Here is a 15,294-nt window from a genome sequence, read left to right on the forward strand (position 1 = left end):
GACCAAAAGAGGAGGCAAACAAGAAAAACCCCTATGTCTCCTCAATCCTGCAAAACTCCTTTTTGCCTGCAAAATAGGTCATTTACACACACCACCCTGCCCACTGATGCTGAGCCCAGCACAAACTCTGCCAACCTGCTGAAGGAACGTGGTTTCACTCCTGTTAGTAAATCTTACATTTGAATCTAATTGAATCTGGCAGATTTGCGGGCGGGGGGGAGGGGGGCTCCTCAAGCCCTGGTCACTTTCCTCCTTTTCAAGAAAGATAAGAGGCTACCTAGAGCGAGCAATAGATTAGGACTGACTTTGTTCAGCCAAGTTTTTTTTCGAAGAGAAGGGAAGATTGTCAGGTATGAATGAAGGAGGGAGAAAACTGAGAGGCCATTTCAGCGGCAGCCTCCTGGGGAGCTGCTATTTTAAAAAGAAGTACAAAATGTGAGAAACATGCACTGAATGTCTAACTCAATCAACGAAACGAATTGGAAAAGTGAGTCAGTCATAACTAAGGGTGAGAGTGTTTGTCCGGGACTTTGCTTGCAGGAATGCCTTTTTTTTTTTTTTTTTTTAAATTAAAGGAAAGTTGAGTATCAAGAGGATATAGAGATACAATCGACCTTACACTCTTAGAGCGTTTAAAATACAATCCTCGTATTTGTTCTCATCTCAGAAGCGCTGGGCTTGGTCTTTGTTACCTATTGGGTTTCAGGAAGGCTGGCTTGAGATGCGGCGTTGCCATTTCCTGGGCCCTCACTTATTTTTTTTCCGGCGCTGGCAGCCAGATCCTTTGTTGTGCCTCCTCTGCATTCATTCTCTCTGCCCTCGCACCTCCAGACAGTGTGCTGCGGATCCTTCCTGGTCCTCGCGCGGAGAGCTCCGCACGGCCGCCTTCCCCGGCATCGGAGAAGGGACCGCTTTAACCAGCCCGGGGGTGTCGGGGCTGGGTCCGCGCCCCGCCAGGGGCAGACCGGCTTTTGTGTCGGTGTTTGTCTCTGCTGCCTTCCGACCCAGGCGGCAGGCGAGGGCCGCGACCCCCGAGGAGGCGGGGCCTCCGCGCCCGGCTCCGCCTGGAGAGGATTTCACGGCCGCCGCCGCCCTCGTTTGTTCCGTTACCTCGCTCTGCCCCGACCGCTTCTCCCGGCTAAGTACACCGGACGCGGCTGCCCGGGAGCTCCCTATGGCCTTCATCCCACCCAGCCCCGCGTTTTGCTTTTATCCCCGCTTTCTTACTTTTCCTCGTTAACAGCATACTGGCAGGGCGCTTGGCAAAAAAAAAAAAAAAAAAAAGAAAGAAAGAAAAGAAAAAACAGACTAGAAACAGAAAAGGAGAAAAAAAAAGAACAAATTCGATGCACCCGCCTCGGTCCTCCAGAGTTTGTGAAGGGTCGTAACCATGTCTGAGTCGGGGGAGATAAGTGAATTTGGCTACATCATGGAATTGCTAGCCAGAGGCAAGGTAAGTGCTGGGGCGCGCGGTGCCGCGCCCTGGACCCCCACCGCAGGCTCTACCTGGCCTGGAGCTGTGCGCGTCCCGGTCCCTTCCAGCGCCCGGGGAGGGCGGGGCTGGAGTCCCGGGTCCTCGCTCTCGGCCCGGGCCTCCCGGCAGCTGCAGAATGCAAAGTAGCCGCCCTTTTCTTTATTGCGCGGCATCTCTGAAATGAGCCAAGGGGGACTTGGCCAGCTGGGCCACGGCGGGGGCTCCTGAGCCGGCGAGGCGCGAGAGCGCAGCAAGCGAAGATGGGGAGGAGGGCCGGGCGTTGGCCGAGGGGGGCGCTCCTCGACGCACCCAGGGCTGCCCAACCGTGGTGACTTCGAGGGGGTGACCTCGCCTGTCCAGGCGCGGAGCGCGGAGGGAGGGTCCGAGCAGCGGGTGAATAGGTTCGGAGGGCGCGATCGGGTTCAGCGCGCAGTCGGACCGTGTTGGCCGGTAAATAGAAGAAGGACTTCCGACCACCCTGCCTTGGCGTTTTCAGCCCTCTTTCTAGGTCCTTAAGACGCTGCCCCAGGCCCGAAACATTTCAAACACCTTCTCTTGGTGGGGAGGGGAGATGCTAAGGAGGCGGATTTCAGCCCGGCACCTGTCCCTGAGCCCTTTCAAAACCCAGGTTGGCGCTGTCGGTGGCGCCTCGCGACCACGCCCTCGGCCGGGCCGGGTGGCGCCGCGCCCGGGCGGGAAGCCTTGGGGAGAGGCTGGCCTCCGCGCGGCATCCGAGGAAGTGCCCGGAGAGGCCCCTAAGTGGCTTGCAGGCGGGAGGTGTCGGGAAATGCGAAGGCTGCGCGGTGCACGGTCCGCCGGGATTCGCAGGCGGCGAGAAAGGAGATACGGCAACTGCATTTGCCCTCTGCACCTGGAGTTTCGAGAAGAGGTGATGGCACAGAGGAAAAAAGGACTCCCTGCGCGCGCTCGTCAGAAAGGAGAAGGATGATTCTGCAGCCCTGGTGTGAGCTCCTCAAACTTCAGTCTCATACCTCACTCACCCCGACTGCGCGGATATACAGTACCGAGTGGTTTTAGCTTCAGGCCAGACAGTCCTGCTGCTTCCGGGCTGGGGGGCCGGTTTAACTCACTCCCAGACTGAAGCGTCCCAGGCGAACCCTGCGCCTCCCTGAATTCTCTCTCCTGTTGTGCAAACACGGAATACACTCATCCGAAATAGAATACATACTTATTAACATTTCGAAGGTGGGTGCTGTGCTTCGGAAAACCCCTACCGTTTACAGCCCGGGACTAGAAGTACAAATGGAGGACCTTCGTTCCATTTTTTTCTTCCTATCCGGGGCTCCATCCTGATCCTTCTGGCTTCATCCACTGAGTTTCTCTGCCTCACTCTGACTAGGCTTCAGCAATGGGCCTGCAGCAAACACATGAGTTCTCAGCTGACTTCTCGAGTTAGAGGAGCAGGTGTCCCTAGGAAACCTCAGGTTGGAAAGCAGGCTCTCAGAGTAAGAGCTAGGAGGGTTCCTCCCTCTGCCCTTTTTTGGTGGTGGTGGGGTAGTCAGGAGTAGCCTCCTAACCATTTCAATTCGAGTTCATTCCCTTCCCACTTTCCTCACGCCCCCCCCCCCCCATTTAAAACCCTCCCTGTGTGTGTGATACAGGCTTTGACCTCTGTGAGTATTAGCCATGGAGTTGCAGACCGTTGAGATTGACTTGCTTTATTTTCCTTTGAGGAGTTAGGTTCCACTTGTAGTTCAGGTTTGTAATGTAAGGAATAATGCGAAACTGGTCTAATTACACCAATTTCATGGGGTTCAAGGATAGCAGAGGCCCTAATCTTCCTGCCCCCTTCCCTTGTCTTCCTTCAAAGTTGAGACTAGTGGGTTGACCATCATCATCATTTCTTTCACTTTTCTCTGATGGTTTCAAAATTTCACAAAATTAATACATTTGTTGCAAAATAGTCAAACTTTTCAGAAAGTTTTACAGAGTAAAAAGTGGAACTTCACTTCCACCTCTAGTCCACTGCCTTCCCCAGGGGCAGCAGTTTGTTGTGTGTCTATTTCAAATTAAATTAGCTTATTGTGTGTTCTCTGAATGTGGGAGGTGAGCCTTTCATCTTAGGGTAACCTAAAACCTGCATGACAAACTTGATCAGCTTCTTTTACTCTATTGTGATGATCACTTTAATATTTAAAGCACACAGTGATCTCTACCATTGTGGTCTTTCTGCTCATCAAACAATACCCTATAAATATAGTTAATATCTATGATTAATCTCAAGACGTTTAAAAATCAATATAAATGGACTCCCTTACATTTCACTATCGGAGAAATTTGCACCATTCCTGAAAGCTGCTTTTTGTTTGTTTCTTTTTTAACTCATCTCTTTGGACTAAAAGAGAGCTTTCCAAATCTGTGGTCAATATCTAGGACTACTCAAAGCAGTCTTTTCAAACTATTTTGGTCTCTAGAAAGATTTGCCTTGTTCATTTTTTTATCATCTTCGTACACCTTTTCTCTTCACACCATCACACACTCTTCTGGAATTGATACCAAACCTCTTAATCTCAAATTCACGTGCCTGATGCACGGTAAGCCAATCACTGAGACTTCAGTGCCTGGAGATGGAGAAAGGTTTATTCAAGTTGGCCAAAATAAGTAGGGAAGACGATAGGTTTTCTCAAATCCACCTTAACAAGGGAAGAAAGCAGGGGGTCTTTTAGAGCTAAGGGGCTTAGCAGGAGGAGTTTTGGAGAAACAAAAGGGTAAGCGTGTTTCTTTCACTCCGGATAAGCTCCTGGGCAATCTGACTTCAGGGTGTCAGTGGCAGCTGGGGCTGGTTATCTGGTGATCATAACTTCCTTGAAGGCATTCTTTTTCTTCTGCAAAACAAGCTCATAAATCCTTGTGACCCTGAGTCACCCCTCAGGTTAAACAAGAAAACAGCGCATTAACAAGATTAACTTCTTTTCATCAACGTCTGTGTCGGGAACAAGAAGGAAAGGTAATTGTGTTCTTATTGAATATTTACAGTAACCTTCAGGTTACTGTAACCTGGCTTTAGCATCATATCATGAAGATCTGATGACAAGGAACATTGAAGAATTTAGAATTTAAATTTAGTATACCTCTTTATATTTAGAGTATTTAACATATTTACATTTATATATAAATAGCCAGAAAGTGATTTTTATTTGCCGTAGTTCAATAGTTTCTGTTCAGGCACTTCCAAGGAGTATAACAGTTTGAGGAAAATGAAAGAGGCTTTGGAAAGTGTACATTTGATTTTGATAGAGAAACAGACAATGATTCCATTATTTGGTGAGTAATAACTCACTTTTAGCTTTGAACATCTTTGAGACACAAAAAATTCAAGAACTTTTATAAACACAAAGTTTACTGTTAAACAAGAAGATACTTATACTTTGCAAGAATTAGGTTTAGAAAATCCTCAAATCTGGACTAATGTAAAGTCTTAAACATCTCCTGGGACCAAAACTAAAATACCACCAAATGATCTGTTTCAGAAGGCTCAATAGATAGTTGCTCACACAACTGAAATCTAAACTGGGTGATAATACCAAGGTTGTGTCCACTGCAAAGTATTCTTTAAAATATTTTTTTATATCTTGGGATTGGGTAAAATGTGCATGTTATGGGGGTAGGGAAGGCAAAGAGAAGATTTAGAATTTGGCAATATCATTTGAAAACAGCTGATTTCATAAATATCATTATAATTTTCCTCTGTTTTTACTACACTGTTCAAAAGATAATTTGAAAAAAAGTATCTTTTAAACTACTTTGTCAAAGAATGTTTAAATCATATTTTTTATGAAATTGTAAATTACCTGTTTTATACTTACCTGTGGGCCATGCAATAGGGATGTTGGAGGGAGACCCAGGTTTGAATCCTGGCTCTTGGTATCGAGCCATGTGACCTTGAGGGTAGTACTTCACCTCTGGGTGGAGGTGGTGCGAGTTTGTGTTGTTACCTCTGAAGAAATCATACCTATTTCACAGGGTTATTGCAATGATTACATGAATATTTTATGCAAATTCCTAATACTGTTATTGGAACATAGTAGGTCCTTAATAAGTGAAAGCTGTGACATCTAGCTCCTGTGACAACAGGCTTGGGTCTTGAGACACCTTATATCTAAACTGTGATCACTAACAAGTGGATGTAGAGTTGCCAGATAAAATACAGTGTGTAGAATTAAATTTGAATTTCAGATAAACAACAATTTTTTTGGTATAAGTATGTCCCGTTCAATATTTGGGATGTACTTGTACTAAAAAAATTTCATTATGTATCTGAAATTCAAATTTAACAGGGTGTCCTGGGTTTTTATTTACTAAACCTAGCAACCCTAAGTGTAGGAATAATAAGATGCGGTCAAAGGGGACCTGCTAACAACCTCTAAATATTACCAATATTGTTCACCTCAAGTTGGCTAAGAGACCTTTGTGCCCACCAGTACACTCCTGCCATTAATGGAAAAATGTCTGCCAGAGCAGCAATGTGTTCCTCTCATCAAATTTCAAATTGTTGGTCTGGTGCTACCACTTAGTAGATAAATGCCTACTGGATTTTCTCTTAAAACAAACAAACAAAAGCTTAAATGGATGGGAAGGTAAGGCTTACAGAACATTAAACATTAGTGTATGAAATGAGAGTATGTAATCGTGTTAAATTGAGTGGTAAGACTCTGAGTGCTAAAGGAGTTCAAAGTAAGGGGAGCTGATCAATGAAAACTGGACTAATGAGGAAGGAGGCTCTAGATCTGCGCTTGAAAGATGAGTAGGATTTGGCTAGGTAACGGAAACCTGAACTTCCTGGCCCACTGGACTCGGCTCCCCTGAGGTCATTCCCATAGAAACACTTTATGACGTATTAGCTTGGCCTGGCAGAGGCTTGGGTCAATAATTGATAAATGCCATTCATTGTCCCTTCATCTGTAACCTCCTGATACCCAACAGCATAGAAAGTGCGTGTGCCAATCTACTGTGAAACCCTGTGATTTACTTCATTTCCATCTTCCTTATTTCCCCTATGTCCAGGGGCTCTCTTAATTTTGTACCCAAGTGGTTCAATGGCTGGGGGTTCCCAACAGGGGGCAAGATTTACAAGTATGTGGCCATATCACCTTGTTGCCACTTCTTGTTCAGGAGATACTAACAGAATGGTACCCTGGGTGTTTGATCTCAGACCAAACAGACTAAGAGCCACTGGTGCCTCGTAGCACTGACTGAAACATGCACCATAGTCATTAGGACCTGACTCGGCCAGGAATTTAATCTCTTGTTGGGTATTAGGAGTCAGTATGGAAAGAGAACAGGCCAGTTTAGTGGGTAGTGTGTAGCCTAAAGGGTAACAGGTTTATATTCTAAATATCAGGTAGTGAACATTTATTGAGCCTCATTTATTGGGCCTACCAAACCTGAATTGTGTGTGTGTTTGGGGAGTGGCGGTTGTTGGCAGGTGAAGTAGGAGAAAATTTATAACATCCTTCCCTGACCTTTTGGACTTCATGAAGTAGATAGAGGCGAGGCAGCTTCTGCCTCTGTGATATTAATTAAGCAATTAAGCAACCCCAACAAGTGTAAGATAAGTTATCATAATGTAGGTAAGAGGACTGAAGGTCTGTGGACTTGGGGGTGACAGGTGTGGAATAGGCTTCCTTGTGTTGAATTTTGACCCGTATTTTAAAAGAAACTATTGGAAAAGGAGGTGCTAGGATACTTCGAACTGGGAGCAGTAGGCACTGAGGGATAGCATATGCAATGCAAATTGGGGGAATAGTGATTTAAAAAACAAAACAAATTTCCCACTTAAAAGCCTTCAAAAGCTTCCCAATGCCTACGGAAAAGAAGCGTGGTATTCCAGGGCCTCCATACTATACTAGACTCATTCTGTGTTATTGCAAGTTTACCATCCCTGCTGTAACCCCTGCCCCCATCACAGAAACATTAAAGTACATTCACATGCACATATATCCCTTCCTGTTGTATTCCTACACTAAGCTGCTTGTGGTCCAGGACTGTAGCTATTCTGCCCCTGTGCAAATGGAGCTATAAGGACTGCGACACACCCATGGAAAGTCATCGGTAAATACCTAATTGATAGGCTGCTATTTTAATCCAGGCATGGGGAGAGGAGGCCCAGGGTGGGCAGGGGAATTAGCTGTGAGGATGAGAAGGGACATTATCTGAGAAGAAGAAACAAGGGGATTTGAAGGCTGACCAGAGGTACAGGGGGATGGAGAGAGGAGGATTTAAAAAAAAAAAAAAAACCCCACAGGATTTTAACTTGAGGAATTGGGAATATCCTTGATAACTGGGAGGTTGGGACTTATTGGTGTTGAGAGAAATTGACCGGTTGACCCAAAGCATGGCAGCCAAGGGGGTTAGAAATGCCTAGGGAAGTGGGAGAGCCATGGTTTAGAATGGTGGTTTTCATGTTTGCTATCTTCTTACCAATATTCCCCCTCCCCCCTTTTTGCCTTTAAAAGTTTATAGGTTAATACTTTAAATAAATATAGATTCAAAAGTTTGTGGATTAAATTACATTAAAAAGTTTCTAGAAGTAAAACATGCACATATTATAAAGTGCAAACAATACAATACAGTGTGAGTGAAAAGTGTCTTTCACACCTGACTCCCTCCCCTTACTTCTCCACAATACTGTTACCATTTTTTGTGCTCTATTTCAGACTTATTTTTATTTACTTATTTGCCTATATAAGCATATATGCCTCTCATCTTTTTTGCCAAGGTAGCAACATACAGAGTCCATATGGTTTTGTACTTGAACACTTTATTTTAGAAATCCTTTCTCATCAGTACATTCATTTTAACAGCTGCATAGTATTCCATGGTATGGCCGTACATTATAGATGAGAGATATTTAGTTTCTATAAATAAAGTCTCAGTAGATCTTTGTACACATGTTTTTGTGCACACATGCAAGTCTTTCAGTAGGAAAATCCTTAGAAGTGGAATTGCTTAGTCAAAGGTATAAGCATTTAAAATTTTTAATAGGATTTGCAGAATTTCCCTTCACATAAACTGTACCAATCGACAGTGTCACAAAAAAGTGCCTACTTACCCACATTCTTGCCAAGTGTATTAACATGATTTTTGAACTATGAGAATCTTATTGAAGTTTGATTTGCATAATAGAAAGGCTTTCAAATTTATTTTCAGCCAAATATTGTCTATACAAGTTTTATCTTTAGTTCATGTTAATGAAGCCTTCTAATCTGTTTTACTCTTTGACTACCTAGTTAGTGTTGGACCAAAGCACTATTTAAGTGTACTCACGTGAGATTACAGCCGGAGGGGAATTATTTAACCCAAAGACCAGTATTAAAAAACAGAAACTGACTTATAGTGCCTTTTTAATGGTTGAGCCTTTTAAAATTTATATGGAAACATGGCGTAGTACATGATATAGGTAACTAAATTACGCAGGCGTTTGTTATTGTCCTCATTTCCCTCCTGATTAGGACGCTTCAGAAGCTATGGGAAGCTGCCTCAACGCCAGTACGTGGGGCCACGGAACGGGCATTAATCCAGATCAGAATAGTCCGGTCACTTGGCAAGGTGTTCATCCTCTCTGCACCTCATCTGTAAATTGAGGGTATTCCATTGAAGACAGTTGCTATGGTCCCTTGCTGTTCTTAATTCTACATTGCTACCCCGTCATTTAATTGCCTGGTTGGAGAAGAGGCTACCACTGCTGACAGTGCTGTGGGAACACGGCGGAACTTTCCACAGCGAGAGACTTTTCCCAAATAGGAAATAAAAGTGGCAAGCATTTCAAAACCTAAACAGAATATCGCGCTACAGCTCTGTGGTCCCTTCACCAGCTGTTCAGAGCGCCTGTTTTCTCAGTCTGTACGTGAGCATGGAATTATTTAGCCAGCCGGGAAGGCAGCGGCGGGATCTACTAATACAGCTCAACAGTCCCAGATTAGTTTTGTTTTCCCTTTGCCTTGAAAACAAGACAGGAAACGCGCTTGAGCCGTGGCAGGTGAATTTTACGCTGCTAGCCACAGAACTGGCGAGCGCGCGCCGCAGCACTCGACGGGCACCCAGAGCAGCCCAGGAGCAGCTGTGCGGATTTCCCCGCGCCTTCCAGCCCCGGGGGGAAACCGCAGAGCGGCTGCCGGGGGAGGGGGGGGGCGCTCTCTTGTCGCCGTCTCTTGAATTCAATTCCTGGCCAGCACCTGGGAAAGGGGGCGTACCCCGCGCCACTTGGCAAGAACGTGTCGTGCGTGACAGCGCCGCGCCCTGGTGTGTAAAAGCAGAAGCAGAAAGCAGAATGTGAGTGGTTGGTGACCAGTAAGGGAATGTGAAGTTCCCCCAACGAATTGGGCGAGAAGAGCAGGAGGAAGAGCAGGGCGGGGACAGGGACCCACTAGGGAAACCCCCGGCCCCAAGAGGGCTGGGGTGGGCGGGGTCTCACCCTGGTCTGCCTAGCGCGCGGCTCTGCAGTGCTCAGTGCGACCGCCCTGGGAAGGCGGCTCGGGCCCGCCCTCGCCCTCACCGCCCCGTCCAGAGTCAGGCAATGGGGCTTATCAGTGATGCCTTGCACCACGCTGTGCCAAAGCGCAGGGCAAGCAAAATGAAGGGCAGATGGGATGCGCCGGGCCAGGGGCCAGGGCTGCAGCCTGCTGCCACAGCCGGACGGCTCTACCGGGCCCCGCCCCGGCCTCCGCCGCCCCCTCCCGGCCCTCACTTCCGCCCCTCCGAGGCGTCCTAACCCGGCAGGGGGCGACGGCGGCGGCCCGGCTTGGGGTGAGGGGCGGAGGGGGCGGGGACCCCACGGCGCGCCACACCCCCGCCCAGCTGCTCAGTTGCCGGGTCGCCGGGCCCCCCGCAGCCCCTCCTCCTTTGTGCGGTGGGCGCTGTTGCCCGGGCGACGGTGCCGCCCCGCGCTGGCCCCGCCCCTGCTCGGCGCCCCCTCCTGGTCTCGGCGCCGCCGCCCGCCCAGGCGCAGTCTGCCGGAGGCGCCGCCGCAGCCGGCAGCGGGGCGGCGTTCGGGGGCCGTCGCAGGGAGCAGAGCTCGGCTCTCCCCGCCTGTGCTTGCGCCCGCCCCGGCCTGCCCCTCGCCGCGTCGGTCTGCTGGCCGGCTCCAGCTGACCAGCTCGCCCTCCAGCTCCGAACCCAGGCTCCACGGCCGCCGCAGGGACCCGCCCACCAGACCCTGCCCGGCGCCGCCCGTCTGCCAGTTCGGACCCTGCCGTTGATGACACCTGGTAGAAGGCTGCCATGGAGGGTGATGGTTCAGACTCGCTGGTGAGCGGGGAGAAGGGCGGCCGCCTGACGCCTCGATGGCGGCGCGCCGGGGCCCCTGGGCTTCTCTCTTCCCTCCGCCCTGAGCCGGCGGGAGCCTCTCCTCCGGAGAAGCGAGGGCGGGCGTGTGGTGGCCCCGTTTCCTCTTCGCCTTCCCCGCCCCGGGCCGGGTTCCGCAACCCGGGGCGCCCTCTTTCTCCCCCTCGGAGGGTCGGACTCGGGGTCCCCTGGGCCCAGAAGAGGGCGCCGCTCGGGTGCGGTGACCGCCCACCTGAGCACCTCGGGGACGCCGGGCGGGGCTCTTTAATGGGGTTCAGGCTGTAAAATTAATTTGCTTTAGGGCGTCGGGTGGCGGTCGCGGCCCGCGGCGCGTGCTCCGCGCGTGTCCATTGTCTGGGAGCCGCGTGGGGCCGCGCTCGAGTCCCGCTCAGGTCCCCGCCGGCCGGGGATGGCCCCCCGTCGCAGCGAGCAGAGGCTCCTCCGCGGCCTTGCCTGCTGGAGGGAGGCCGGCTTGCGCTGGCAGCTGTCAGGGTACAAGTGTTTTTGTTTGAAGGAATGGGATATGCAGTTCTTTCGAACTTGTTAGTTTCCCGTCGAACCTCATTTATTTTGAAACAGCTTAATTGTGGGAGCCACCACATCACATTTCTCTTAATCAGATTGTTTCCCCTCAGTGAATATAAAATGAGCACTTAATTTTCCTTTTGGGTAAGAATTACTTTATATCCCTTGTGATTAAAAGCTTATGTACTGCCTTCTGCACAAGAAAAATGGAAATGATTTTAGATTTTGCAGTGGGAGATAAATCTCCCATAAAATGCGGTGTGAGAACCTATTTTGGACATTCAGGACAATATTTTCCTTTGAATTAGGTGTCAAATCCTTTGTGAAATAGGATAGGATGTGAATATTCTATATTCTTTGATGTGAATTGTGAGGTGTGGCTATCTTCCAAATTTAAAATTGTGACATGATATGGGCTTTTGTTAAATATTTGTTGAGTGATGCAGCAAGAAACACTGCAAAGACCCATTGACAATGATAAAGCCTGTTGGCTGTAGTGCTCTTGTCAGGGATTATTAAAGCACTTTGTGTCTGTCACTTTAGGGGGAATAGAATAGCATACATTTTTATTTAATTAAAATAAGTGAATTAATCCAACTTTAATTTCTATTTCCAGTAGTTGAAATGGTTGTACAAGGTTATGAGTACTTTAAAACTGGATTATCATTAAAATTTCAGGGATGCTGAATATAGATTCGTAGCACCTGAAGTTTGGGGTACATGAAGGAAAAGCTACATAGGGAAAGGATGGGAAAACTAGCATAAGGTCATCAAACCTTTTTAGCTGTGATAAGAGTCTAGATGTTTTTCATTGAAAATAACGCAAACCTATAGTATTGAGAGCCCTTAGAATGGTGCCTGCTAATCCTCTGTACCCTTTCAGTATTCATAAAGTGCTTTTCAGGTAACGGCTTTGATCTGCAGCATGAGAACTCAAGCATTTTACCTACGTTACAGTTGTGGCTTATGAAAAATGGTCACATTTAGGGTAGAAAATTGCTGGTTATTCACCTTGTAAATGGATTTCAAGTAGGGTTCCATGAATAAGTTGGCTAATCCAATTTTTACCAGCTCTTCTTATTTACCAGTCACAGCATTAATGTGCGAAATAGGAAGACAGTCATATTCTTAATGCTATATTCTTAGTTTTTATTGAAGTAATCTGCTTTTAGGATTTCACTGAAGTTTTAAATAAATGAATTAATGATCATTTAATAACTTCATAGTTGATGAAATATTACGGTCCCCTAATATTTTATGCTAATTTTTCTCCTACTTCAGTTTTTACCGTCTGATGTCCCTTCAGTTCTAGGCTATGGATGTTGATGGGGGTTGATAGTATAGAATTTCATAGCCCACAGGAGCTTTAGATTAAAAAAAAACTGTTTCTTAATTCTTTTTGGAAAGGTAAGCACATGTACTTATACAAGAGGTATAGGCATGTTAATTTATTTACCCACTAAGAGCCTTTGATTCTGATTTCTTTTTCTCTATTTAAGGTTACCATCAGGAATATTGAAAGAGAGCTCATTTGCCCAGCATGCAAGGAGCTGTTTACCCACCCGCTGATTCTTCCTTGTCAGCACAGTATCTGTCATAAATGTGTAAAAGAACTCTTACTGACAGTTGATGATTCGTTCAATGACGTGGGATCAGACAGCTCTAATCAGGGCAGTCCTCGGCTGCGGTTCCCCTCGCCTAGCGTGGATAAAATTGACAGAATTAGCAGACCAGGTATGTGGTAGAACTTTGGGCTGGGGGAGTTTTGGTGATAAATGTGGAAGGGAAATTATTTTTGTCATTTTGAGAGTTAATCTTTCCAGGTGAATAAATTAAAACTGTAGTTATAACGAACCCTTCCCCCCTTTAAAATGTCAAAATGAACTCTTATCGTCTTTTGGTATGCACTTAACGTTGGATATTGAACAGCAACTTTGTGTTAACCCCCTTATTAACTGAGTCTGTATTGTAGGGAGTGTTCTCACTATGTGATGTCCTTTATATGAGAGATGAAATAATGAACTACTAAACTACTTACTAGTACCATACTGTCTATGTGTGGTAGTATGTCAGTAAATATGCAGAATTAAAGGATGAGATTACATAATGACTAGTCCTAAAAGATTTTTTTCAAGGAATTATTTGGTATCATTCTATACCACCTGAGGATTTTATTTTCTTCAGCCATTTTTAATCTATTTTGTAAAATAAGGATTTTGAATATCAACTACATGTAGTGCAATCCTGTAGTAAAGATAGAAATAGATCCAATGAGATAAACAGCACATATACTGTACCTTTGTTATATAGCCAGTGTTTATTTATTTATTTATTTTTTTTTAATTTTTTGTTTATTGCAGTAACATTGGTTTATAACATTGTAAAAATTTCAGGTGTACATCATTGTACTTCTATTTATAGCCAGTGTTTAAATTGTTTCCTGTTGGGATAGCGTTACTTTCTTTCTTGTGGACATCCATTGCAGAATTAATGTAGATCAAAATTAATTTGAAATCCCTGGGAACAGGGCCACTGGGTAATTAAGGTCTAAAGCAGCGAGGACCCAGGGGAGGCAGAGTCATGGTAGGCACCTCCTTCCTCTGTTGTGTGGAGGAGAACACTCGAGTGGCCATAAGCACCAGACTTCAGGGCTTCAACTCCACCCAATTTGGGCTTTGAGGTTTTAAGTTTAATCCTTTTGTCCACTCTGTCCATTTCTCCCTCTTGCAGTATAGGAGTAACTTTTTAATCTTGTAAAAAAACTTTTCTTATTAGAAAAGAATCTCTCTTTCCTTATTTGCATTTTAGAGAATGTCATATTTTTGGTTCACACTGTGACGTGGAGTCTCCTTGAGCAATGTGTATGTCTTTGTGCTCCATCAGAGAGTGGATGAGAGTAGGTTTGTTCTAAGAGTAGTATTATGCCATTTTAAAAACATATATTTTTCTTTGAATGGTAATTACTAATTACTTGGAAGATATTTTGCACACATAAAAATTATACATATGTACAAAAAAAGGAGCATTAGGTAACTGGGAGTGTAGGGAGTGTAAGGGCGGAGAGGGTTATGCTCATTGTGAAGTCATCACTGTCATGTCTCCCTCCCTGCCAGGAAACTGGTGCACCGAGGAGGGAGGGAAGACAGTAATAGCTCAAAATCATCCTATCAGATAAAACTTGATATTGTATTGGTAGATCCTCATTGGCTGATTAGGGATCCTTGCTTGATTGACAAAGGAAAATTCACTTTTTATATATTAATATTTAGCACAGACTGTTAAAAGGAATTTTAGTTATGTACTAGTATTTCTACTTATAATTAGATTGAGCTAACATACGTATTTTCTGAAATTCTGTATTTTATATGGGCTCTAAAGATTTGATTAGTTTTGTGTGTGTGTGTGTGAGGAAGATTGGCCCTGAGCTAACATCTGCCAATCCTCCTCTTTTTGCTGAGGAAGACTGACCGTGGTCTAACATCCATGCCCATCTTCCTCCACTTTATATAGGATGCCACCACAGCGTGGCTTGCCAAGCAGTGCGCCGGTGCGCGCCTGGGATCCGAACTGGAGAACCCGAGCCACCGCAGTGGAGTGCGACCGCTTGTGCGACCAGGCCGGCCCCTAGATTTGATTAGTTTTTATATGTGATTCATATGAAGGATGAATGAAGTATAGATGAAATATAGTTACCCAGATGAAATATAGTTTCATCGTTTTCAGGTACTCACCTAGCACAGTACTCAGTAGACATGTAATAAATATTTGTTGAGTGGATGTTGAAGGACAAATCTCTGCTACAAGATTTGTACAAGGCCTGCCATATGGCTTATATTCAGTAGTAATGGCGTGTTTTCCAGAACAAGAGATCCATCCCACCATACTTTGCAGTGTCTAGATCAGAAGTAGAATTACTGAGATGTTCCTCCTGCCTCTTTAGGAAGAGCCCTATTAAATTGAATTCTGTCCTGAGTGGGAGAGAACAATTACAG

The 15,294-nt window shown here is 45.9% G+C and overlaps 1 protein-coding gene across 4 annotated transcripts in view; it reads left to right on the forward strand.

Moving 5' to 3' along the window:
- The first annotated feature begins 1,296 nt into the window (after positions 1 to 1,296).
- Positions 1,297 to 15,294, forward strand: part of TRIM36 (tripartite motif containing 36) — a 40,823-nt gene continuing 26,825 nt past the window's right edge. The window contains exons 1-2 of one of the 4 annotated variants that reach the window (XM_014796680.2): positions 1,297 to 1,453; positions 12,802 to 13,036. In XM_014796680.2, coding sequence (XP_014652166.2) covers positions 1,391 to 1,453; positions 12,802 to 13,036 — 298 coding nt within the window. In that variant the 5' untranslated portion in view covers positions 1,297 to 1,390. Of the gene's footprint in view, positions 1,454 to 10,485; positions 10,742 to 12,801; positions 13,037 to 15,294 lie in introns of those variants that run through there. The other 3 variants (XM_004420300.2, XM_014796689.2, XM_004420301.3) reach the window with 3 other exon arrangements.

Source organism: Ceratotherium simum, chromosome 4 (assembly GCF_057802395.1).
Source record: "Ceratotherium simum simum isolate JZ-2026a chromosome 4, ASM5780239v1, whole genome shotgun sequence".
NCBI classification, from domain to species: Eukaryota; Metazoa; Chordata; class Mammalia; order Perissodactyla; family Rhinocerotidae; genus Ceratotherium; species Ceratotherium simum.